This window comes from Ctenopharyngodon idella, chromosome 12 (genome assembly GCF_019924925.1).
Source record: "Ctenopharyngodon idella isolate HZGC_01 chromosome 12, HZGC01, whole genome shotgun sequence".
Classification (NCBI taxonomy): domain Eukaryota; kingdom Metazoa; phylum Chordata; class Actinopteri; order Cypriniformes; family Xenocyprididae; genus Ctenopharyngodon; species Ctenopharyngodon idella.
The window spans coordinates 24,011,113-24,039,055 of NC_067231.1; the positions used below are offsets into that span (position 1 = coordinate 24,011,113).

Consider the following 27,943-nt stretch of genomic DNA (forward strand, 5'->3'; position numbering starts at 1 on the left):
GCTTGTGTTTGAGTTTTGATTTGAAATCATTGAAATGCAATATAATGTCACAATGTATTTCTGCCAGTAGAAGCACTTTTACATTTACTTTCTCCCTTTATTTATATATATATATATGTGTGTATACACACACCGATCAAGGTTTCCCAGCAGAACATTGCCCAAAGCATCACACTGCCTCCGCCAGCTTGCCTTCTTCCCATAGTGCATCCTGGTGCCATGTGTTCCCCAGGTAAGCGACGCACACGCACCCGGACATCCATGTGATGTCAAAGAAAACATGATTCATCAGACCAGGCCACCTTCTTCCATTGCTCTGTGGTCCAGTTCTGATGCTCACGTGCCCACTGTTGGCGCTTTCGGCGTTGGACAGGGGTCAGCATGGGCATCCTGACTGGTCTGCGGCTATGCAGCCCCATACGTAACAAACTGCGATGCACTGTGTATTCTGACACCTTTCTATCAGAACCAGCATTAACTTCTGGAGCAATTTGAGCTACAGAAGCTCATCTGTTGGATCGGACCACACGGGCCAGCCTTCGCTTCCCACGTGCATCAATGAGCCTTGGCCGCCCATGACCCTGTCGCCGGTTCACTACTGTTCCTTCCTTGGACCACTTTTGATAAATACTGACCACTGCAGACCGGGAACACCCCACAAGAGCTGCAGTTTTGGAGATGCTCTGACCCAGTCGTCTAGCCATCACAATTTGGTCCTTGTCAAACTCGCTCAAATCCTTACGCTTGCCCATTTTTCCTGCTTCCAACACATCAACTTTGAGGACAAAATGTTCACTTGCTGCCTAATATATCCCACCCACTAACAGGTGCCGTGATGAAGAGATAATCAGTGTTATTCACTTCACCTGTCAGTGGTCATAATGTTGTGTCTGATCTCTGTGTGTGAATATATTACAATAATTTAATTTATAATTATTTAATATATATGTATTCAAAGGTTTTTTATTTTTATTTTTAAAGGTTTCTTATGCTCACCAAAGCTGCATTTCTTTGATCCAAAATACAGGAGATCCTTAATGTTCTGAAATATTGTTACAATTTAAAATAACTTTTCTATTTTAATATATTTTAAAATGTAACTTATTCCATTACTCTAGTCTTCAGTGTCACATGATCCTTCAGAAATCATTCTAATATGCTGATTTGGTGCTCAAGAAACTTTTCTTCTCATTGTTGAAAACAGTTGTGCTTCTTAATATTTTTTTTTTTTTTTTTTTTTGTCAAAACCATGATAATTTATTTAGGATTTTCTGATGAATAGAAAGTTAAAAAAAAAAAAAAAGCATTTATTTGAAAAATAATAAATAAAAATAATAAAATTACATTTTAAATATACCTTTTATATAACTATGTAAAAGTTATTCAATTGTTTCAAAAGAAAAAAAAAAATCTTGCTGATCCCCAATGTTTCTTGTATTTGTTATGCCAATAATATTTGCATTTTATATCTATAATATTTATATTGTAAACTTGTGTGGCAGGTAGTCCTGCTGACTTTAGTTCACCATACAATGGCTGAGTTACATTAGAGAAGAATCCCACTGCACCTCCAGACAGGCCTGGAAACAATGTCTGGCTGCTCTGGACACATTTGGCTAAGATATCAGCCTGTATAATCTCCTAAGCATCGACCTCTGCACCTGTCCGGCTGCAACACTCGATACTACTCTGCTGTTTCCTTCCCAGTTGTCCTCTATGATTCCACTTCTCTCACCACCTCCATTAGATGCCCACATATACTGTATGCTGAGATTTAGTCAGGGCGGCAGGGCGAGGCATTCCTCCCCTCGTAAAGATCTGGTCTGGATGCGGCCAGTGCGTTTCACATCAGAGAGGCAGTGAAGGGATGGAGGGGGCAGAAAAAGAGAGTGAAACAGCTGTTCCCAACATGTCAATAGATTAAATAGCAGCTCCAGCCCTCCTGGGGTCCGTGGACTCTCCCACCATGATTTTACAGCTTCCGCTCTATAGGGTTATCGTGGTGGACACCCTGTGTGGGACAAAGTCCACAGACTATCCAGTATCGGAATAGACGGCCTGCACACTTTTATAGGGTATATCTGCGGTCATTTGCATTAGCTTATAAATATTGCATATGAAAGATGTTTAATTTTCCTGTTTAAATGCTTTACTTCCTCTTTTATCAGGCCAGGCTTGACGAATGCATCATAAATGGAGTAGTAATCCTCTTCTCAAGAAAAATATTGTTTGACTCCGAGTGTCACGGAGCGAGTTTCTCACAGTGTGTTCATTCATTATGAGCTCTGTGAACCCTGAGGAGGTGAGCACATTTCCCATAATGATCTTTGGCTCTCTGTGGTTTTTCTCATCCAGCTTGGATTCTCATTACAGTTTTAACAGCCTCCCAGACCTTCATTTGTTACAACAGCAACAGGTGGATTTCTCCTCTCTTTTCATTTACAGGCAACAAAATGCTTTGAAATCTTACACTGAAATGCGGGATGATTTCATTTTGAGTTGTTAAAGAAGATATATGGTTTAGTTTATAAGTAAAAGTTTAAAAAATGTGTCTTTCTGAACTCTCAACTCTTGAGTGACAGCTATAAACAGTATTTTTCTAAAATACTCTTTAACTGCTGTTTAAGCATGTTAGGCAGAATGACAAACATTTTTGGCAGACGTTGGGCAGCAGTGCATCAAGTATTCCTGGCACGAAGTGTGCAAGAAAAACAGTATAGTGAAAGGCTTTTGAAACTGATTTATACCTACTCGCCACTTGCTTAAAATCAGTCATGTTTCTTGGGCAAAATATTCCCTAAGCTTCTTTAAACTTGCACAGATATATTTGTCTTAAGGGAGTCACTCGGTCTCAAACCCGCACAGTGACATCAATCTCAGAAATGTGGTCTAGTTCATAAGTTATATTTGTGAAAGGCGACAGAAGAGTCTTGAGGTCTGTGCTGGAGTCAATAGTGATGTTGAAAAATATACATTATAATAAAGAATGCTGTGCTGATTCCAAAAAATGATTTTTTTTTTTTTCATTCGATATCAGTTTTTTAACTTATTCAACTTAGGCATTTTGTCATTGCTTCATCTGATATACATTTACATTTATGCACATTTAGGCAGACGCTTATATCCAAAGCGATTTACATTACATTCAAGGTATGCATTTTGTCGGTTCATGCATTCCCTGGAAATCGAACGCATGACCTTGACATTGCAAGCGACATGCCCTACTGTTGGAGCGACAGGAATTTTTGGAGACATAAAATCGAACGTAAAAAGCAGAATTTTCCAGACTTTTTCCAGTTTTGTTGGCACTATTCAGTGGTAATTCGTTGTTGAGAAAAAGTTCTAGACTTTATTTCTTTTTCTGACCCTGTTCTTTTTACTTATAATATACTGACAAATGCATTTTTTCCCACTACTTTTTCTAAATGAATTATTGCAGGGCCTAATTCATAACTCAAAACTTGCTTGGTTCAAATAGGTGCCTCAAACAAACACAATTTTGTTTCAGTATTGGCTTAAATTGCAGAAATTTGTATTTGTTTAGAGTCAGAAATACTTTCTGAACATTCATGAATAACACAACATACATATGACATTATATACTATTTATAAAATCTTTATAATTAAGCATCTGTGTTCTCTCTCTCTCTCTCTCTCTCTCTCTCTCTCTCTCTCTCTCTCTCTCTATATATATATATATATATATATATATATATATATATATTTATATTTATATATATATAATATAAAATTCACACATATGAATATGCTGGGTTCCCAAGATATTGTAAAACCTTCAAGGACATTTTTAAACTGTGATTTTCAGGCTTGAAAAACTCCATAGGAATGTTCTGTAATCAATTATAAATGTTTCTAGTTATGTTCGAAATATTCAGTCCGCTAGAAATATTATACAGTAATCATGAACAACTGGGAAAAAGTAAGGTCAGATGGCGTGCAAACGCTGAAAGCGCTGCGTTCTAAAGTTTAACACTCTTCTTCACTTTTGAGGGAGTGTAAATAAGCTACATGTTTACAATCCTGGTTAATAGCGAACTGAAGCGGCGCTTGTTTTGTTCAAAACGTCACAAAAACGGACATATCTTATCATGACTGCAAAATAAATACTACTGCAGAGAAACACAACTTTCAGCATTAATTAAATATGGGTTAAAGTTTATTCTATTTATTTTATTGAACCCCATACTTTAATATGTACTTACAAAAGACAAGGTTAATGACATTAAATGATGATGATAGTTTAATAAAGTTTTAAGTTAAATAATGATGATAGTTTAATAAAGTTTCATTAAGTTTATTTGATTTAATTTAAAATTTCATCACAAACACTAAAAAGTTTAGTAAAAGTTTTTTTTCTCTCTCTCCAAAATTCGAAAGCGTTCTTTGGAATGAAGACATTTGGAGGCAAAAAACATCGTGTTACTTTTTTTTTTTTTTTTTTGGACTTGCGTTAGTTCACTTTTTTTGCAGATATAGATTTAAAGTGACGACATTAAACTTCTGATTCCAATTAATGCGTTTAAATTTAGCAGATTTTCTTGTTGCATTGTACATTTGTGTAAGACGTTTGAATATTTATCCCCTGATGTTTTGTCTTTTAAAGCTAAATGAACGTATAACTATTAAAAAAACATTTTTAAAAACGTTCATTTTACGTTTGTTTGATCCAGTTGAATAATAATTTTTAATTGATGAATTAGTTGAATCAAATTTGAGTAGGCTAGATAAGAAGTAGGCCTACATTGTAAAATAAATAAATAAATAAATAAATAAAATTGAAGTTGTAAATAAAACAAAGATTATTGGAGTACATTTCCAAATACTGTCAAGTCTATGTCGTTGAAAATTGTTTCTACACCGCATTTTTTTTTTCAGTGATAAGTGTGCCCCTATATATAGGCTATATATATTTGTGTATTTTAAATATATGATTTAAATTGTTTATATATATAGACCAATGCTAAATTTATCAAATACATGCAGGCTTAGTTTGTAGGCTACGAAAACTTTGTAGGTCTTTTTCAAATCCTGATTCCTTTCTAAACCGTTCAGTTGCGTAAAATTTGTAACACTTTGGAAACTCCCAAAAAAACGCGAATAAAAGGATTCCGGTCTAATGTTTCTCTATCCAATAAGAGCGTTTAATCGGCTCGCGACCAAGTGTCTTGTCTACGACCCCCGCCTATATCACCCTCTGATTGGCAGGCGACTTTAAACAACCACGCCTTTATTCAAATCAGTGCGCAGCGGTAGGCTGGCCCTGTTGTCAATCACAAACACCAGCGCTCTATAAGGTCTACTCTCTCCAAAGCGCTCAGACACTCGAGGATGCGGCCGGGAGCAGCTTCTGCGGCTGGGAATCAAGTGCACCGGTCATTCTCATCAGTTTTCTCGTTTTCTTTCGCAGATATGAACGAGAACAGCTGACTAAAATCGCTTTCCTAGATGTCCCGTCCACTTTGGGCTAGTTTATTTCGCGTCTGAGGATTTTATTGTGAACTCCAATGGCGTTTAAAGACTTTTGAGAAGGATTCCTGAGCCTGGACCTGGACAGAACTGTACCTACCTGTCAATATGTCCAGCTGGAGTGCGATGGTCTGCATGCACAGGGCTTATGGAATATAGCCTGTTCTGTCACCATTTTTACGCACTCTCCGTCAGTCCCGTGAAGAAGAAACTCGGGCTCCTCTTCATCATGCTGCTCCTCTGGGTCTACATGCTGTACTCCTGCGTGGGCTACTGTGCCACTATGCCACCAGGTTTAGTTGTGGACAGTAATAATAATAATAGAGCGAAGGAGACGGATTTCCTCGGGAAATATGCTGAGGCAGAAAGTGGCCGGCCGGACCTGATGATGTCCAAGCTCCTGTCCAGACCGCAGAGCTCGTGGACGGACGTAGAGTCAGATTATGATGAGCCTACGGTCAGGAGAGCTCCCAGAGACTTCTCTAAAGATGAAGTGGACGTAGACCGAGCTGAGGAGTGGGACGACGGGCGGAGAGTTTCTTCGCTGTCAAGTTTCTCCAACGGCTCGGGCAATAAGAAGCTGCCTCAGGCGATCATCATCGGCGTGAAGAAGGGCGGGACGCGGGCGCTGCTGGAGTTTCTGCGCGTGCATCCAGATATTCGCGCGGTCGGAGCGGAGCCGCACTTCTTCGACCGTAACTATGACAACGGACTGGACTGGTACAGGTAAGAGCGTGAATAATAAATACACTAACTTATACATCCTATACTTCCATTGACTTATATTGTTCTTCAGTGGAGTAAGGCATAATAACTAGACTACACACTGACGATTGACCTATGGCTACCCTTTCCTGGCTTTTGTTTTTATTATCCATTCTTTAAATTTTAATTTAAGGCATTATAAATAGGTCCTATTTGTGTGCTCCTCAGAAGCTTTTCTCTCTCTCTCTCTTTTTTAGCAATATTTGTGTTGGCATTTCCTCACGAGAAGGACGAGACTTGCGCTGTAGGCTAAATTTCAAGCTCATTAAAATTTAACTTGCGTTTAATTTAAGTAAAATTATATCGACCAATCTACATTAATAACTTGCCCATTTTCGATAACTTTAAATTTAATTAGGCCTACTACGAAAATTCAGAAATGAAACTCTGAAAACCTCGTGAAGTCGTTAGCCTAAATAAAACTTTTAAATATTATGATAGCCTACGTTAAAAGAACGGAATACAACTTTTTAATTCTTTCTATAGACATATATAAGAAATCCGAGATATTCAAAATGACAAAACGGAGTACACGGCTTTAGAATTCATACATTCTATTTTTTTAATGGTTTGTTTGGCTTCTGCATATTGCTTATGATTAATAAGAAACATTAATTAAACATACATATATTAAATAGGCGCCTTTTTCACTTTTTGAAGAATGAATCTTGTCCTCCGTCATGCATTGGCCTTTTTGTTATATCTGTCATTCATTAGCATATGTAATTTTAACCTTTGGCTTGATCTCAAGCCTTCCTTTTAAAACATCAAGCTACCCCATGTTTCCTAGCACTTCAGTCAAATTTAAATATGATGTAAAATGAATGTTCTGTAGCCTATTTGCATTTAGCCATCTAGAAACGCAGAGTTGCAGTAGCGGTAGATTTCAGAGTCCAGTTCAAACATTTACTTTGGTTTCACTGTTCCTGCTACTGTCGAACTGTTAGACTCGGAGTTTGGAGGGCTGAAAGATTGAACACGGTCTTTTAAATACACATTAATTCAGACGGATTTTGTTCAAATAAACACAATAGTTCAGTAATGATGCATTTTTTGTGAAATATCTTGAGAGATGACTCGTGTCCGTCCGCATGATGACGCAGTGGTCTCTGTCGGACACACTGGATCATTGCAGGTTAACGGACCCCTGCGTTTCCGTTCACTTTTATGACTTTTCTTTTTTTTTTTCTCTTTTTTTTTTTTTTAAATCTTACGCTACAATTTTCTTAAATAGCCTAGGGATACAACAGAATTAAAGCAAATAGCCTATAAAAGACTGTAAAGTGAAGTTTAGTTAATGCCTAGGTTTTAACCTAAATCAAATTACTTTGCATTGCAGTTTTGGCAACTTTTTTTTTTTTTTTCTGACAACCCATGGGTGGAAATGACTGAAATTATGAAATGTCGATTTGATAAATAATGAGAGCATTTTTAATAGTGTGACTACCTTAATTTTCGTTGCGCAAGTGTAATGACAGTCTAAATAAAAATAAAAATCATACATGTCAGAGTAATTTGACAGCGGGATCAATAAAATTAAAAGCTTATGAATTACTCTTGTTAATAATGTGTTAAAGTCTTGTATTCCGTGCAGCTGTGTTTTTCTCTTTTTGATGTTCTTACAAATCGTAAAATTTCGGCTTGTATTTGAAAAAGCATTTCAATTAAGAATTACGCAGTGCTGTTTTGGACATTATTATTTGGCCCATTTCGTTTTATCAACTGAAGTGCCAGAACACAGCGAGAGCTCATAAACTCGAACTCGAGACATTCAACTTTTTTTGTTACTTATATGTTGCAGTTATTTAAATGTGATGACATTTTGATTAACATTATTAATGTTCTACAGTAAAATGTAATGAAATAAATGTATAGCTGAAGAGAGAAAGGGGGATTTATTGCCCCAGAGTCTGTCCCTGTTTACCCCAGACACAGAGCGGAAAGAAACACTCAATAAGTTGATAAAACAGTCCTGGACTGCACGCCTGTCTCTCTAAATGGATTTGCAAAGGTTTGAGGGGGTGAAAGCCCAGTGCTTTTAAATATATGCAACATTTCAGGGCCCCTATAACAAAAAAACAGGACGGATGAAAGAATGGGCGTTGTAGTGAATGCTCGGTAGTCCAGCTTAGATGAAAAGGGAATTATATTCATGCATGTTGAGAGAAAAAGATTTATTTGATTAATTATTTAAATGCGGGGCCTCACTTTAGTCTAATGCAAATTCAAGCTGGTCCAGCAGAATCAGTCAAGACTGTCCCAAAAATGTTCAGATTTTTAAAACATATCCTTCATTTTCTAAACTGAATTAATTGATTGCATGGATTTTGCTATTAACATTTTAGTATTAACATTACACATGTAGAAACAGAAAATAAGATGTGTTAATTTCAACTTTGATTATTCCTGGTAAAGTTGTACCAGAAAGTAAGTCGAAACGAGTGATTTTTTTTTTTTTTTTTTTTTTCTTTCTTTTTTTGGCAAAAAGAGCACCAGGGCGGTTATTAATTTTTTTTTTTCTCCAGCTTTTTTTTTAACATTGAAAAAGTAAAGTTGTCTAGTCAGTGGATGTGGGATTTGAAACCAGAGGATTTTCCTCTAAAATGCTTTTTTTTAATCCTATTTTTTCCTTTTCGGAATTTTGAAAAATGCTTTAAATGAAGAGCAGAGCCTTCACCATGTTATATCGTTGATTGAAAGTAACTTTTCAAAAGGCACTGTTGAGTAAACACAACCGATAAATTACATATAAAAATCCAGAAGATATAAACACTGGGTGTTGAAGGGTATAATGCTTGTTTTCCACTCATACGAGAAAGTTTTCTGTCTCAAGTTTTACAGGATTCACATGCCATTGCAGCTGGTCTGAGTTGGACATGCGATGCCACAGCGAAATTCTATATCTGGCCACTGCTGTTTGGGCTGAAGATACAGGGCACAAACAAATGCAGATTTGCTTTTCTGCTCTCGCTTTTTCTTGCTCTTTTCTGTCTCTGACGTCTCCATGTGACCTGATCTAAAACAGTGTTGAAGAGTTTGTGCCGCCAGACAGAGCGCTTGAAGTGAACCCTCTGCACTGACATGTCTGTTTGGTCCTTTCTTGTCTTTTTAAAGAAGTGATATGTTCAAAATGTGTTTCTTTCTTAGAATTGTTTTTCTCAAGGGACTGAAAATGACTCTGATTCTCAGTTTTAGAGTGTCCAATACTTGGCGAAGTGATTTGCTTTGTAATGGAAAAGAGAGTTCATAGTGCAGAAACCGAAGTAAAGTAATCCCAGTGCATGGAAAGCATGCAAGTCATTTTTAATAAGGTGGTTTTACTGTGGTTGCTTTATCTTTGTTTATCAGGAAGTCGTGATTGACCTTTTTATACCTTTCTGTACTACACAGAGCCAGAGAAAGACATGGCAGATGAGCTTTTGTTCCTCAATACTGGTTAGACCTGTTCAGGCTGTATTGTAAGTATATAGTGTATGATTCACAGACATTCATGGATTATCTGCAGGCACTTCACATTTTCTACTGTATATTTGTTGTGATATTCTCCCAAGAACGTCTGGTCAATGTAGAGTTTATAACAACTGCCAGTTTATTTGTAAGAGATATTACAGTATGAATAGCTGAAGTCGTAGTGGGTTGAATTGTTGAGTAATAACTTTGGCAATTCTCCTTTCGCAGTTTTCAGTTTCAACTACTTTTCTGATTTGTGGGACCTTGCAAAATCTGCTGGTTTTGCTGCTTTTACATTTTATTTTCTTTCTTTTTTTGCGGAGACTCTGATGATTTAATAAGCAGTTAAGTTGGCTTCTCAAAAATCCCACCCACCCAGACAGACAGGGTCCCAGCTGGAACGGTGAACGTTGTGGAGGCCCTGGTGCTGCATTTGACTTAGTGTTACATAATTTTTAACTCTACCAGAGCAGTTTTTGTAGTCAACTCTTCCTTTTTGGTAGTCAACCCACAGTAATTTTCATAAAACTGGTAATGTTTAGTCTCCATTTCTTCTATGCATCTTTCTAGTCTGTGTTTGAAGGTCAGGCTTTCTTTCCTCTGCTAAAAAGGTATGTAGTAGGAAAATGCAGTTCACTCTTTAGTGTGCAATCCCCGAGTCTATCCTGAGATTAAGGGTGTGTTTTCTGAATAGCAGCCATTAGACAACATGGTCCGTAACTGCCGACCATCAAAAGGACAAGTGGAGCATTGTTCTGTAAGAGCGAAATGCTCCGCAGAAAATCCCGTTCCGCTGTTGGACCAGGGAACGTTCTCGGAAGCATGTCACTTGAAAGTTCTGAAGTGCTTGGAGGGCTACGACCCCCTGCCACCTTGTCCAGATGAGCACTTCCATCCATGGAATGGCTAGTTCTGGATGGATGCCTCTGCTTTTGTAACTACACTCCATGGGGTGTTCACGCCACCATGTAGGTGACCCATACGGACGCTGTGGCCAGTGACCCCCTCCTTCCTGCTTGTACAAAGCAGGGACCGCATTGTCTAAGTGGTTGCGGATGAGATCAAACCAAAGTTTGGCTGTACACATGGGGTGTGTTAGCAAACAGTGAGTGGTAGTTGACTGCTAGGGCTGGCTATTGATACAGATACACTGATCCATTTTGATTCACAAGCGCTCAATATAATTAGATTCCGATTCATTTGGGCATATTTTAGTTTTTATGTCTATGTTATTCGCATAATAAAAAAAATCTGTTTTACCTAATGCTGTACATTATAAAGGTAAACTTCTAAGTTGGTACATTACAAAAATTATATATATTATATTATATTATATTATATTATATATTATTAGGGAAGCACAATCGCTAGGTACTTTTAAATCTCATCTTAAAACATTTTACTTCAGGATAGCTTTTACTTAACTACTGTTTTCATTTAGTTTATTTATTTTTTTGTTTTCTTCATATCTTGTGTTGTTTTGTCAGTTTAAAGGAGTCATCTGTTGTTTGTGAGTCAGCTTACACTGTTGTATATTATTGCGTGCAGCCCATGAGGACAAATGTGTTTTCTTGCCACACTGACAAGAGGTAAAAGGTCATTCTAAGGATTTAGGAATCAACATTGAAATTGTTCAAACGAAGACTGTGAATAATTAGAAAATCTGTTTTACCCTACTGTTTTGTCAACTTTTTTGTTGTTGTTAGTACGATTTATGTGCAGTATGATGGTTGGTGACTGCTATAGCAGAAACTTACACCTTTATCCTTCAGATAAGCACAAAGTAATGACTCAAGCCAGCTAAGACCCTGTGGGACTACATGTATTGATTAGTTTACGCTGTGGCGGGCACTGTGTGGTGTGGGGTTAAAGGTCTTTGTGGCTCTGGTTATCTATGAATCAGTTGAGCAACATTGCCTCTGTAAAGACCATCTGCACTGCAGGTGAGACCCGATCAACCCCTCATCCTTCCTGAACACACACACTTTGTTATTAGAGTTATAAAACCGATGGGAATTAAATGCAAGAGCAAATCTTAAACATTTGTTTAAACTAAAAAAAAAAAAATATATATATATATATATAAAAAAAAAATTATATATTTAATTAATAAAATTAAATGATATATATATATATATATATATATATATATATATATATATATATATATATATATATATATATCATTTAATTTTATTAATTAAATATATAATTTTTTTTTTTTTTTTTTTTTGCCTGCAGTCAATTTAGTGATTGCTGTAAACTAAAACTATAAACTGATCCCAGGTCCCAAGATTAAGGAGCAGCATCCATGGAAGCTGTTCAGTCTCATGGTAGAATAGACTTCCTCCACTCAGCTGGATCTGAACCTTGACCGGTCATCCATTCAGCAGTCAGCAGGTTGACATCCTCTATTGAGAGCCTGCGCAGAGCTGACTGAGGACATTCAAAGGACTGCCTCCAAATGATGCTTTAGTGTTGGCTAAACTGCTCAGCATCTTTTAGACCAAAGGATTACTCCGCTTTTGTGTTCGGCCTCAGCTTTGGAACTCATCTCTTACACTTCAGAAAAGTAAACCACTTGCATTGCCTATTTCTGTCCTGCTTACCTTCTCTTCGTTTTTCCACACATTTTGTCTCTAATATGATGTGTGTAATTGTAGAAGGGCGTACATAATGACCCTTTCGTACGTGTCTTCTCTCCTTGTATCCCATATTAGAGCCGGGCCCCACATTGAGCTTTGGTTCCCCCATCAGAGGCGGGGCTGTTGTAGGCCTCAGTGCCCACATAAGGCCACCCCCAACCGGGTACACTGGTCAGCAAAGAGAGGAAGAGAGAGAAAGTGGGCCCCTACTTGAGCTGGCATGGCTTTACCAGTGGGGTAGACCAAGCAGGGAGGGTCTTAGTCTGGAGAAAGGGGCTTTCATTCATCAAATTACCACTGGCTAATTGTGAAAGGGATGGCCTGGGGAGAGGCAGACAGTAGAGGCCCACTGTGGTGGTCTGCCATTGAGAAGCTACAGTCTCCTCCAGAGAAAAGCAAAATAACATGGCCGCCCTCAGCAGGAACCTCCCGCTGAAGGATAAAATAGAGGCAGACAGGAACTTGATGTCAAACGCTCATGTTTCTACCCCCCTACTGAAATATTGTCTCTTATACATGCTAGCGTTGTCAGCAATGCTGATTTCGGTACCAAGTCGGTACTGAAATTTTTAAAATGTGACACTTTGAGCACTGTTGAGCAGATTCGTAAACACCTCTGATTGGCCATTGTGTTCACGCGCTCAACAGATAGGTCTATGATTGGCTATAATGATCAACGCACGGGAGCGTTTGAAAGCACATGGAAGTGTTTGAAAGCATTTTGAAAGCGGGAGTGGGAGTGGGAGCGGGAGCGTTTGAAAGCAGGTGTCTATCAGCGGACCGGTGTGTATCTGTGTAAGCACCCTGTGAAGAGCATCATTGATGTCTATTTACAGCATGTTTTTGAAGCGTTGATCATTGTAGCCAATCACAGACATATCTGATGAGCGCGTGAACACAGTGGCCAATCAGAGGTGTTTACGAATCTGCTCAACAGTGCTTAAAGCATCACATTTTTAAAATTTCATTACCAACTTGGTACCGGAGACAGTACTTTTGACAACGCTATTACACGCATACAAACACCCAACATAGGCAACAAATGACCAATAAGGGAAGGGGGCTTGTTCATTCGACTTTTTTTCCCCCTAGTATTTGGAAATTGTTTGGATAGCTAAAATGGAAAAAAGAGAAATATCCAACATAAAACCCTTCCCCCTTTCACCTTTTATTTTATTTCAGTGGCCTGTTGTGTACAGACCCACCCTCTGAGCTTGCCTTGAATTGGACTCTTTTTAAACAAGGTGATAATTTGGATGTCGGATGTTAGAATAATGCTAGCCTTTCTCCTTCAACAAGTAAATGCTCATTCATTGTAGGTAAATAAACTGCATTTACAGGAGCCTGGGGGCTACAGCGCATGGCTGTCTGTATGGTCCGGTAATTGTTGGCCCATGTCTCCCACCAGGTCCGTCTCCTCCCAAGTGCGCATCATCAGAGCTCATTTTCTTAAAGTTTGACACCCCAAAGAGGATAATTAGGAGTGAGAAAAATGTAGAAAGGAACTTGATGTGATATATTATAAACACTGATTGTAGATATTTACTATGAGGCACTATGTTTGTTTGTGTGCATCTGTCTGTCTCCCTGTGAAAAAAAAGTGAAAAGTAGAGGATCAGGCAGAAGTAGAGACCCCCTGAGGTTTCCATTAACCTCAGCGAGAAAAGAGCAGACAATTAAAGGAACACACACACTGCTGATGTGCCCAGAGGAGCACAGCATGAGCTGAGCTCCAGGGCAACAAAGCCAGTTTCTCCCTGTAGCCCAGGAACTGTCACTACTTTTATCCTCACACTTTCTCTTGTTAGTCTTTTGCATTGCTTTCTTTCTCTCTCACACTTCTAAAAGGACGAGCTAGAGAATAAGTAAGAAGCGGTAAAACTCTGTATTTCATCTTTTTTATAGTGATTATTTTACTTTTCTACATTGTCAGTACTGAACAGATTTACTCTTGTGTCATTCTCTACTTCATACAGGCTGTGGATATATTATATTGTATTATATTATATTATATTATATTATATTATATTATATTATATTATATTATATTATATTATATTATATTTCTGCTATTAGTTTTTAATTTATCAGTACTTTTTGATATTGGATATATGTTGCCTGATTTAGAATAGTCAATTATGTATGCTGATTTTCCCTATTTTCAAGTTTAGATTACCTTTTCTGTCAGTTACTCTTTAAAAATGCTAATAATTTAATAACATTAAAATCTTTAGAAAAAATATTGGAATTTGGTAAAAAAAAAAAAAAAATCTAATTGTATTCATGTATTTGTCATAAGTCATAACATGACAATAATTATCAGCTTATATATTGATCAGAATTTTAATATCATTGCATCCTTGAATATCTTTAGCTGTAGTCAAACCAGGATCAGGAATGAAAACATTTTTTACTGTTTGGAAACAAAACAGGTTATTCTGTCACTTTTTTTTCTTAGTTTCATAGCCCATTTCTCAAATGTCTCTTCAAATCTGCATTATGTGGTTGAATGGCTTGTCCTCTTGGCACGTTGACTCCAGATCTTGTTTCTTGTGGGACTGTAAGGCCTTCTGGAACACAGACAGCAGAGAGAATGGAGAGCAAAAACATTTGTCATCGTATTCGCAATACATCAACATGCCTGCTGAAATAGCAACCCCTTGAAATCAAATTACACCTGTGACATCCGCACTTGGCTGATTACTTTCAGCCGAAGCGTTTGACAGTGATCTCTTTGTGCTTCACGCCAGTTATATTGTCTTCAGCGGGCGCTGAGATACCAGAGCGGACTGTAACTAGGCTATCATCCAAAAAACGTTCGCAGAGTTGCCTTAGGAGAGAGCTGTACGCTCTTGTTAGTCTCCTTGTCTTATATGTGCATTTTAATTGTCAGCTCTGGTGCTATCACCACATAATTTGGCTAATTGTGGGTTAGCAATGAAGAATACTAGTCTGGAGGAATTTGTAAACCATTTACCCGAAGCGTCAAAGTAATGCAGCTGTGCTGTAAGCCTCTGATGTAACAGCTTGACAGACTTGGAGGAAATTCCCAGCTCTTTAAAGCTCACCTGTCTTCAAAAGCTCCTCAGCTGGAGAGAGACCGTGTGCCAAGCAAAACAGGATGTAATAGGTGCATGCATGTGTGTTCTTGTGTCTGAGCATGATGGCTTTGAAAAGTGGGGAAAAAGTCTTTTTGAAGTCTCTGTGCCAATTTTACAACAATTCAGTGAGATACCCTAAACTGTCAGATGAGATGGGTTTTTTTTTTTGGCATTCCAGCAGGACTTTTTACTGTCCAGCATCAATGAAATTAAATTTAGATTTGCATACATCAATGATTTGCCAGTTAATTGAAACAAATGGCAGATATAAATTATGAAACTTTATAAATTATAATATGCCCTGTCCCCTGTTTCCTATTTCAAGGCAGGCGCTTTGGCCTTGTAGCTTTGCTAATAGCCTTTATAGCTTGTTAAACAAGCTAAAACCTCATCATGGCTAGTTACACTAAACACCACTAACAGTCTAGAGACTCTTTGTGTCACTCAGTGGGAATGTAAATGAAGTGTGGGACTGAGTCCGTTAACACCCTCTACAAACACCCAAAGTAAACAAGCTTATCACTGCGGATTAGCAAGAGCAAGATAAACACTGTGGTCCTGACTTGATCACTGCTAATGACTCAAGGGTAGATTCAATGGGAAGGCTAGTGTTTGTGGAATTACTGCAAGTGTACATTTATTTTATTTTATTTTATTTTATTTTATTTTATTTTATTTTTTTATTTCCACTTATTACCTAAGAGTTTGTAAATACCCTTGTTTAATATCAGCATAAATCCTTATAATTTCTTGTTAAAAGTCATTAAAGTAGCTTGCAATAATCATTGAGGACCAGCAATAACAATTTTATTTTTCATAATAATGGTGATATATATATATATATATATATATATATATATATATATATATATATACAGTCAGGCGATTTTGGCAGCTATACTGTTTGAGAGCTACAGGATTAAACTTGGGTATTAGAAATTCAGGTTTTTGGGTCAGCACGCCTTTATATCAAACATCAAAACTATTTTTTAGAGATGGTGTCTTCTTTTGTCTTCTTTCAATGCAAAGTCATTTACAAAATAAGGATTTATGCTAATATTATCCAAAACATCTCATTTTCTTTTCTAGGTGATCAAATTTGTGATTTTCACCGGAAAGTCGTTAAAATGGACAAACAAATCTCAATAAGCCTCGTTTACACTGAAATTACCTAGAACAATTTGTCGCTGGAATTTTTTTTTTTAACTTTCCAGTTCCCGCTGGATTTCATCCGCAGCATATAAGCTTAATAAACTCTGAACCTCGTCGTCGGTCCATCGGTCGTATTTTTACATTCCAATGTTGATTCGAATAGCAAACAACTCTCACTGAACGCACCGCAACAGACTTTTAAACATGGTGGTTGAAATAAAATGTTGCGTGTCCACCAATCAAAATCCTGCGTAAACTCAACCAATCAGCATGTTCAGTGCCCAAGTCCCACCCCGAAAGTTCCTGAGCTTTAAAAAGGAACTACCTTGTGAGCAGGTACTTTTTGGGGGGAGAATTTTTACCCGGAACTTTATTTAGACCCTGGTTCCTGTGGAAAGTTCCTGCGGTGGAAACGGGGCTATAGACTTGCATTGTAGAACGGACCTGAACTACATCTAGAGATCAGAATATCATATAGACTTGGGATTAGACTCTTTTGACTCGGGCCAGGTGAGCAGTGACAATTCCTAGTTATGTTTTTAGATATGACTCTAGTATCACAGAATTTTTTTTTTTTAGGTATGACTCTAATATCACAGAAACACCTGCTCAATAAGGTCAAAGTAGCCTACAAACGGCTCTTCAGTACGTGCTATCGCTCTGTAAAATGCACACCTGAGTGCGAATGAGAAAAGTGCACTTTATTACCCCGTCTCATTCCTACATCTTTTATTCAGAGCTGATGGCAGCCTCTTCTTGTGCAGCCTTGTCACTAACGCACAGTAATTCCACTCAGCTGGGAGAACTATAGGGCTGTAACATAATGTGCAGCTCGGACAGCAGAAAACACACCCTAGTACCCTTGTTTTAAAGAGATTTTGGTAGGTGTTGAATGGCAACAAATAAAGCTGAAACGGAGTCTGGGCAGATTGCAACGTAGAGACCGAGGTCTCTGTGATTTATGCATGTTCTGCCCTTCTCAGAGGCTGCTGTGGTTTTGAATGAGTTTGAGAGCGAGAGAGAGAAAGAAAAGAAGAAAGAAAATGGGCCTGAAATTGTGGTTGGCACAAGTCAAGCCTAGACCTCAGTATGATTGCTGAGTAGATACCCTCTCTCACGATACTCACTTTATGTCGAATGTCTTTATATATACAGCACTGCAGGGAGACTTAAATATATTTTTCTGCCCTTGACACTCTAAAGCAGACCAGTCTTCTTCCCAAAACCAAAGACCCCTGCTCTGAGAGAGAAAATATACAGATTAAACAGCTCAATGTTTCTCTTTAGTGTTGGGCGGCCAACTGTTCAGTTTTATGCAGATGTTTTTTGCCTTGAAAGCACTGATAAAGTAGTTTTCAGAAAGTCTGAGCCCAGCTCAGCCATAATAATTTAATGAGAAACTAGATCAGCATTAAGGTATAACCCTCTTTAGAGACGACTCTAAAGGAAGAGCGTGTCTATTCTCGGAGAAAGGCAGGTCAGAAGTGTCTGCAATCCTCCCCGTTCCTTCATTATTTATCTATCAGAGCAGTCACTCCACGTGAGAGAGGCTTTCTCCGTCCATTGAATGTGGATCCAGTGTCGTGATCCGTCAGCGAGAATGTCAGAAACTGAAGCTAAGACACACCAACACCTTAGATAGGCCCAACGGAGACGGCCATTTACACCTCTTTATGTTCATGTCAGGGTTACATGGCAAAGATCAGAGGCTGAAGAGAAACCTGAGGAAGAGCTAGACGGAGAACGAGAAAGGTTAGGTGAGGAAAAGGTAAAGTATAGCCATTAGAAGCTGGGATATTCATAAAACACTGGTGCATATGCTATCTACAGTCTCTTGGCTCCAGCGTTGCAGGTTAAGAAGAGATCTCTGGCAATTTTCACTCAGGAAACCAACCGTCAGGAGGCTCTAAGTGGCTGTGTACCTCTTAAAATACAGCGGTAACTTAAAGCTGCTGCACACATGCTCATCCTGGCTCTGTCTCTCACTATTTTTCTCTTTCTTTTCTCCCCTCGCTACCCTATTACCATTCTCTCGGTGCTTGTGCTATAAAACCCAGCTTTGCTCCATAGATTTACGGCTGCAGTTTTGCTCTGCGGTTAAATATAATGTCAAGGCTCCAGACTCCGCGGGGTGTATTTCAAAACTACAGCCTTGCTCAGGTCTCTATGACGACAAAGCACAGAAAATATTGTCTGTATGGAGCGACCTGGGAGGTGCCTGGATTTACCAGATGTAGCCACACGGCCTCCATTGAAGACAGAATCCATATTTCCCGGCATGCTCTCCAGACACGGTAAAGAAATGACCCTGATCTCACTGAGTAATGTTCCAGTGGTCGCTTGATGTCAAAATTAGCTGCTTCAAACTAGAGCTACAGAACTTTGAGAAGGTCAAAAACACTATTGAGTCATGAAATGATTCAGCCTGAAGACAGACAGTCACTTATCACTATCGGCTCAGTCTCACTCGTTCATGAAGCGACGGCGGTCTTTCTCCTAAACAAGCCCTCTGTTTCTTTTCTAGTATTAGCCATCGTCTGTTCATGCATGAATGTCACGTTTGTTGTTTTCCATCCTCCACTTCTAATAGTCTAAAGTGCAAGGGGTAAGAGTGGCAGGGCTGGAAAGCTAGCGCTATAGCCTTTAGTAGGGTGAAGTGTCACTCAGACGTCTTGAGACACTGGTAGACTGGTGTTAGAACACTGCAATCAATAGTCTGATTATGAAACGGAGTGTGTGAACTACTGGTTGCCGAAGCAGAGAACTTTTTTTTATTTTTATCTACTCACCCATATGCTGTTCTAAAACTTCCAGTTGTTTTTTCCTTGGACCACAATATATATATATATATATATATATACACGTGTCTGTTGTAGTTCATATAATCTTATATCTTTCACATTTCAAACTCGCCTAGGTATATTCTTTTACGGTACTTTAAGGTACGTTGGTACATCACGAAGACACACTTTCATTCTTGCGCACAGGCAAACTCTCACACTACCATTCTGGCACAAGCACTGCCATTTTAGATCATTGTAACTGCTTTGCAGCTCTGGACTTTATCTTTCTAGCATACCAAGCCCAAGCAGCTGAGCTGTTAAACTCATTGGCAATTAATTTAAGTTTATTTGACTGCTGAGACTTTATTACACTGCAGCTTACTCAAACAGCTCTTCAACTCACTGCCACTGCAACAGCGGCAAGTTCTTACGCTTAGGAGATGTCTATCAAAGATGCACGCACAGGTGTTCCAAAGTTGAGTCTGTTTTGACTTGCTCTTCAGAACCAAAGTACAGGTACGGCTGTGTTTCTCTGATCCCTCCAAGACTTTAAAGCCCTGGATATAAAACATGCTTTTAGGTTATATAAGTTTGCATATACAAAAGAAAATAAGCACAGCAAAAGAACAAAAACACTGGCCAGAATATAACCATGACAATGCCAGAGTTGAAAGACAGATATACTACAATCCATGTCACTTGAAAGCAATGAGATCATAGATAAAGCAGGCTTAGGGCCTTTTTTGGGGGCTACTGTGTCTATCTTAAGCAAAACAGGCTCTTCTTAACAAACCAAATTCGACAGAAGACAAAAACATCATTATAAAAACTCCCTTCTGTGTCTTTTGTTCTCTCTTGTGCTTTAGTCTGTCATTTTCTTCTTTTGTCAATTTATCTCTGCTGGATAAAAAGTCTTTTAACGTGGCCCTCAGGGCCATTCTGATCCTAAAAGAAAGGATCGTTCTCTCCTTAAATAAGTTTTCGACAGCACACTTCTAAAGTTGGTCCAGAACAGCAATGTCCGTCAGGCCATGTGCAGAATAGTTGTAGGAATGAATTAGGACAGAAAACCCAAGCGGCAGAAGCAATCTTTGACCTTGCCTTATCACTTGAGAGGACTGACCCTTTTTATCAGTAGAATCATTTCGAGCACTCATATCCACTTTCTAATCCCTGTTTTAATAATTGATACGCAGCGTATCTTTACCTGCTCCAGTGGCAGCGTGCGCTGTATGCCGGCGAGGCACTTGAGGCACACGTTCTGCTCAAGAGCTCTCCACAGCCTTCTCTCTCCTCGCCCTGAGAGAGCTGGAGAAGTGCTTTCCACTCATCCTTCAATGGTCACCCTCCCCCTTTCCTCTCTGGCCTCTCCACGGCCCTTGCTCTTTCAGATCATTGAAGGACAATGCTAGGTTTTCAAAGAAAAGGGGAAAAAAGAGGGCCCCGGTGTCAAAGCATTGCCTGTTTGCTGGCGGAATGTCTAAAAAGAAGCACCTCATAAATCAAAACAGGCAAGAAAGGCTATTGTTCTTCCGAGAGCTTGCCTACTTGTCTTCCTTAACTCCCTCCCTCCCTTCTTCTTTTGCCCTCTGCCAAAGTAAAAGAAGTGAGGTGAGGGGATCGTTGCAGGCTTTTAAGTTTTTTTTGTGTCTTGTAACTTTTTCTTCTCCCACTTTTCTTGGTCCAAACCCGAGATTGTTTCCATCTTCCTCCCCCCTGCCCCCAATAGCGGCAGCTGTTTAAGATTGTAGCTAGGTAGTTTTGTCCTTTTGCGTCATCAGTAGAGGTTCACATTAGAAAGTAAGTCTAGATTGCTTTCACACCTATTACTTTCAAGTGCCCATTTAAGTCTGAACACCAACCAAACCATCCAAATTCTGACGTGAAACGTCAAATCACCTATAATGTGAAAGCATCCTAAATCTGCAGTTTACTCAGCATCATGCTTTTCGACCGCATTTTTTTATGACCTCATGTTTTGGCAGATTAATATTAGTTGTGACCGTAAAAAAGGTTATGTTTTGTGGTTATATGGTTAGGTTATATGTATATGGAGGACCAAAACGGCAAAAATAATAAATAACAAAAAAAAAAAAAATTAACTTATTTCATTAATTTACTTAATAATAATTGTTTATTTATTTGTTGTTTGAAACATTTGTTAATTTATTTATTTATTTATTTATCTATCATTTTTAGTCCCTTATACGTGTGCGTGTGTGTGTGTGTGTGTGTGTGTGTGTGTGTGTGTGTGTGTGCTCGTGTGTTTTTGCACGCTTTGTATTTGTGACATTTGTGTTTTTTTTCTTTCCTCCCCAGCACAGTAGTTGTGGGTGGTTTATTTAACAGTAAAAGCCTGCATTATCTCTTGCCTCATTGGCACCACACATGCACACATACAGCTGGTTTGCTCCTATTGTGTAATAATTAGTAAATACATTTTTGTTTAAAAAAAAAAAACATACTTGGAGGCTAAATATTAGTAAGCCAACACATTCATATTTCCTTCACATTAGAAATAAACAGTTAAACCATGCAGATGAGGGTGTTAGAGTGCGTCATTGCATACAAAGGCACTAACATAATTTGTTTTCATTTCACAGAGATTAATGAGGTTTTTTTTTCCTGTGTTCTTTCCCTCAAACTCTCACTCCAGTGTTCTGACAGAGCAGTAATCAAACTGATATTATCATAATTGGATCTGTGGCCAGCTCTTTAGAGAAGCCATGTAACCACACAAATCTGCCAACAGTTTTCCATCATATAAATCAACACGTTACCTCCTGCAGCCTTAGGCTGTTCTCTCTTTCTGAATTGAGTGCTGCCTGATTTTCACTTGCAAAACAGGGATTTTTCGCACATAGTTTCAGCTCTGTGATCTTGAAAAATCCTGTAGCGCACAGAGAGTTGGTGCTTTGCAGGTGCTGTACAGCAAAAAAACAGCAGAATGCAGCAAAAATCTAGGTCTACAGCAGCACCATAAAGTTTTGAAATTTATGTCCGCATTGAAACGCTCTCCGTGGGTTTTGTTTATCATAACACCTCTCTCTGCTCTGGTGCTTAGGGGTTCTCACCTCTAACTAGTGAACACCAGTGTTAAAAATAGTCAGGCTTATACTGAAGACTGCCTAGAGATAGAATAAACTGTGATCCGCTGAAGTGTGTGTGAGATATCCCTCAACAAATTGTTTGCAGACTCTTGAATTGCTCGTAGCCTTGTTTCCGCAGGGTGTAAACACGCAAAGCAGGATTACACTAGACACTGACAGTGCACTTCATAATACAGCAGTAAATTAGCCCTGGTGCTAACAACAGGGCTCGATACTCCAGAGACAACAGACCAACAAGAGCTTTATCTGTGTGCACACTGATACCCTAAAGAGGCTCATTCTGGGTCTGTTGACATCTAATTGTGGCTGAAATTCACACTTTGTTATCTTTAGTTATCTCCACCCATTAAGTTAGTTGCTCTGTTATTTTCTTTGTATTTTCTCATCACATATCTTTTATGCCTTGAAATTTTCAGTCAGCGGAAGCTAAACTTTCTTCAGTTTCCATATATTTTAACACGTCAATGTTCCTGAGAGCGTGTGCCAATGAAATAGGATACATACCCCCATGTGTCCATCAAAGTCCTCTGTTATCACCTCCTCCAGTATAATCCACTCTTCCTGATCGGGCAGGGCTGTGAAACCCAAGCCTGTTTGGCGTTAACATGCATGTTCACTTTTCATTTAAAAATGTGCCTTGATTGCAGTCCTGCATGTACCCTATCCATTTCACCCTGTTACCGGCTTTAAAACAGTTCTTTCTTTCTTTAAACAAGGTTGAAGAACTTTCATGTGGAATGTTTTTGCTTTGCTTAGTGTATGGTCATTTGCGTTAGCCGCTTTGAAGTATAAATCGTTGTTTAGATCTGGGTGGTCAGCAGTATAATACCATAGCTAAGGTCATATATTGGAAGACTATTGGAATCAGACTCAGAATGGGCTTTAAAACACAGCTGCAGTACATTGTATGGAGTGGATTAACCAATTTGTACCAATCTGTAAACTTGTTTTTTGAGCGCCTTACTAGTTAAAGGATTATTTCACTTCAGAATTAAAATTTCCTGATAATTTACTCACCACCATGTCATCCAAGATGTTTATGTCTTTCTTTCTTCAGTCGAAAAGAAATTAAGGTTTTTGAGGAAAACATTCCAGGATTTTTCTCCATATAGTTGGACTTCACCAGGGTACAACGGGTTGAACGTCCGAATTGCAGTTTCAGTGCAGTTTCAAAGGGCATGCAAAAACTAAGTCAAACGGCCTTTACAAAAAAATATAAAAACAACGATGTCGGATGATTTTGAATTTGGTGGAGTTTTTCGCCCTACTACGGTACTTCCGCCTATGTCACGCGTGACCTTTCCAACATGATTACGTAATGCGTGGCGCATCACAGAGCAGTGCAAGACAAGCATTTGTAGTTAAAAAGTATATAAATTTATATACTTTTCGCTAGACAAGACCCTTTTTCCTCAGCTGGGATCATGTAGAGCCCTTTGAAGCTGCATTGAAACTGTAATTTGGACCTTCAACCCGTTGTACCCAGTTAAAGTCCACTATATGGAGAAAAATTGTGCAATGTTTTCCTGAAAAACCTCAATTTCTTTTTGGCTGAAGAAAGAAAGACAAGCATCTTGGATGACATGGGAAATTTTAATTCTGAAGTAAACTAATCCTTTAACATGGCGTTAGAAAAGCTGTTTAATGTAAAGACAGATTTAATGGAAACATTTTATTCCAATCTGCTGTTCACCAAGAAGAGACAAATTTATAATCAAACATATGTTTTTTGTTGTTGTTGTTGTAGTCTGTATCAATACTGGTTTTAAAAAATGCAATATTGGTTGATCTATAGCTTTAGACATAATCAGGAACATGATTTTAAGAGAGAACAAAACCAAAAGATCTGCTAAATAACATTTCTCCAAAGCTTCTGAAAGATTTTGTATTATATTAGAAAGCCTTCGCTATTGAGGAGCCATGCCATTTAACAAGGTTTGTGCATCTGTGACGTTTGAATGCATGTTTTGTTTAGCAACCGATGCTAATCACATTTGACCCAAAATCATGGCCTTGAATTGGCTCATTGATTGAGGAGCACCACATGCTCCATCTGTTTGATTGCATTATGCAAAATTTTGTTTTCATTATACCTCCATCTTAACCCCCTTTCCTTTCTCTCTCTCCATAGGGACCTGATGCCTAAGACCCTGGAGGGCCAGATCACCATGGAGAAAACACCAAGCTACTTTGTGACCCGCGAGGCTCCGGCCCGGATCTACGCCATGTCCCGCCACACCAAGCTGATCGTGGTGGTCCGGGACCCCGTCACACGAGCCATCTCTGACTACACACAGACGCTGTCCAAGAAGCCTGACATTCCTACTTTTGAGAGCCTGACGTTCAAAAACAGGACTACAGGGTTGATCGACACCTCGTGGAGCGCCATTCAGATCGGCATCTACGCCAAACACCTGGACAACTGGCTGCAGTTCTTCCCCATGAGCCAGATCCTATTCGTGAGCGGAGAGCGGCTGATCAGCGACCCGGCTGGAGAGCTGGGCCGCGTGCAGGACTTCTTGGGGCTCAAGAGGATCATAACAGACAAACACTTCTACTTCAACCAGACCAAGGGCTTCCCTTGTCTCAAAAAGGCAGAGGGCAGCAGCAAGCCCCATTGCCTGGGTAAAACCAAAGGGCGGACCCACCCAAACATCGACCCTGAGGTCGTGCAGAGACTTCGAGACTTCTACAGGCCTTTCAACATGAAGTTCTACCAGATGACTGGGCATAACTTTGGTTGGGATTAACCGTGAATGGAGGACCCGTTGTTTTCTTTCTTTTTCTGTGTATTTGAAATGGCAAAAAGACATTGAGATGATTGCTATATATATGTAAAATGTACAGAAATCTATTTTATAATAATTTATTTTTAATTTCTAAGCAATTAATTCACTAAGCTGCCTAACCATATTGTACATAACGTCCGGCCCAACTCTAGTCTCACCACCGACATTCCACATTTTTGATTTGCTGTGTGTGTTTCCATTCACAATGAATTTAATGGTGCTTCTGAATTTGGAAATGGTTTGACAGACAAAAAAAAAAAAAAAACAGTTTGTTACGGGTATCGTGCATTTACAAACCAACAGCGACATTTGCGATTCATTCAGTTCTGAATGTCCATATCTACCTTCGTGACAGAGGGTAATGAACTATATTTCACTCTCTGATCGCATTTCATGTTTCATTACACTCCATATTGGCCCGAGTCCTACTATGTTCGGCTGATAAGCAAGTGAGCTGATTCGATGTGTCCCTTTACTCAATAACATGACGATCAATAACCCTAATTGCTACTTACAGTGTCACTCATGTTTAGAGACGACCGCTGGCCTTTCACTCGCAGGTTCCTGTAATGAATGACCAATCCATCGATGGCTAAATCGTATCTTGGACAACAGCAAGGCAGCATGTCGACATTATGTTAATCGCATAACACATCTGAACTGATCGATTGGGTTTCTCCAGCCTCAGAAATGGCTTGCTGCCCTGTATGAAAGGTTCAAAGGTCAAGATAGCACTGAAAGGAACTGGATTTGTTTAAAAAACAAGAGCCAAATTACATGTCAAGCGCCTCATAGATGGTAGGCCCATATTTTTATTAAGAAGCTTTACCCAAATGTGACTCATACTAGAAAATAATCCCCCTAACGTGAAGGGTAACGTTTCTCATTCATCCCATCGAAATGCGTTTTCCACTACATCTCAGTTCTCCTCTTCTTGCCAAATTTTAACAAGCTTGCATTGAGATGCCTCATTGTTCATCTTTTTCTCATGCAAGCCTCCATGTGCTTTTGTTTGTCTTTCTACTTGAAAGCGAGGAGAAACAGTCGGTTGCTCTTTATCTGTGAAATTCATCCCGTGACCGCTGAGATGGCGGCTGCCTCGAAGGCAAGATGAATGACTGGGCTTTAGTGCAGCTCTGGTTACTGTTCATTCGAAGCACCTGATTCAGGATCAGCTCTCGATGTCAGGTTAAGGTGTAGGGTTTGAAGGGTGCATGAAGCCAACATTTCACTTTTTATGCCTCAGCTTTAACATCAGGCTGAGATGCTGTACCTGGACCAGAATTCAAGGGGTGAGGTCACCGGGAGGTTTTAAAGCAGAATATAGCATTACGAATGTACTGAAACTTCGCCTTTTTCACCCCTATTTAATATACTGGAAAATGAAATGCTGAGGGAAATGTTTGTCTAATTGTTTGTTTATGGATGGATGCATTTGAAAAGAAAACAAACAAAATGAAAGCGTTGTATCAGCTCACTGATTTTCGTTTTGGTTTACAACATGCTGTGCCTCGAACCAGTCCTGTGCTATGCTAAGCCAACTTCCTTTCGTTTAGAGAGGGGATTGTAATATTTATCAGCTGTGAGAACACAGCCATACGATTCTTGTTGGCCTTCGAGTCTGAATTAAGCGGTGGAATCTGAGGGAAATTTCCCAGGGCATTTTTCCTACTTTATTCAATTCATCAAGTAATCAAATGTTCTGAGGAGGCAAAAGGGAAACAATGTGAAATTTCTCTTACAACTGTAATCAAATCATCAAAGCGTGTTTCTTGCATTCACATTGCATTTAAGAGCAAATCAGTTGGATTATGGAAGTGAAATAGGGTCAAGCAAATTGTCATCAAATGCTCGCCCATGGGGCCTCCTGTGATTTTTACCAGTGCAATTGTTTTTTTGTTTTTGGTTCAGAAACGACTGTCCCAGGATGTCAACGATGAGCTTTATTGCTCAGGCATTTTCTGGTTAAAGTTTGTCACTGATTACATGTGAACTGCATATGAATTGTGATCTGTCAAAAGTTGTTATGAGCAAAGTTTCATATCTTCGCTCATGGTCAGGCAGTGTGTGCTGATGCATCTGTTTAATGGTTGAGTTTTATTCAACCTCATAGAGATATCCAGATGTTAGAAATGTTTGTCTTACTCTGAGTATAACACAAATAAATAGACTAGAAATGAGCTTTATGTACAAATGATGAGGAAGACATGTAAACCAAGTATTTTGTGGTATCAAAAATTAATTTTACACCATGAAAGAGAAAAATGGAACAGATGTTTCTAGATAATTAAATACTGAACATTCATACTTTTGCTTTGTATGAAGAATAAAATAAAATATATATTTTACCAAACTAATTGACTCTGTCTTGACTCTGATATTAAGTAATGTGTCATCTTGTTGTAGTGTGAGACATGATAGAAAAATAATTATTAACTATATAGCATGAGAATGTGTTTCTGACAGAATTTTGGAAAAAAGAACATTTTCTGACTTCAAAATTGTTAATTTTCAAGTTTTGAATTCGGTCAGTCCATTTTTTTTTCCTCCCATAAAAACATTTATTTACATTTTTACAAATATCTAAGAATCTAAGATGGTGTCAATACCATCTCAAAAGTCTTTTTATTTTTATTTTTATTTTTTATAAAGAATATCTTT

The 27,943-nt window shown here is 38.7% G+C and overlaps 1 protein-coding gene across 1 annotated transcript; it reads left to right on the plus strand.

Annotated features, from left to right (window-relative positions):
* Window positions 1–5,346: 5,346 nt before the first annotated feature.
* On the plus strand, window positions 5,347–27,635 carry hs3st3b1b (heparan sulfate (glucosamine) 3-O-sulfotransferase 3B1b). Its single transcript, XM_051914286.1, has 2 exons — window positions 5,347–6,213; window positions 24,625–27,635. Exons 1-2 carry the CDS (start codon window positions 5,636–5,638, stop codon window positions 25,241–25,243), a joined length of 1,197 nt encoding a protein of 398 aa, XP_051770246.1. The 5' UTR covers window positions 5,347–5,635; the 3' UTR covers window positions 25,244–27,635.
* Window positions 27,636–27,943: the final 308 nt, after the last annotated feature.

What these genes read in the sequence shown, in the direction of transcription:
- hs3st3b1b (XM_051914286.1), top strand. Translation starts at nt 5,636, where the DNA reads ATGGAATATAGCCTGTTCTGTCACCATTTTTACGCACTCTCCGTCAGT. An exon ending in AACGGACTGGACTGGTACAG is followed by an intron (nt 6,214 to 24,624) that starts GTAAGAGCGTGA and finishes CTCTCTCCATAG; the next exon opens with GGACCTGATGCCTAAGACCC.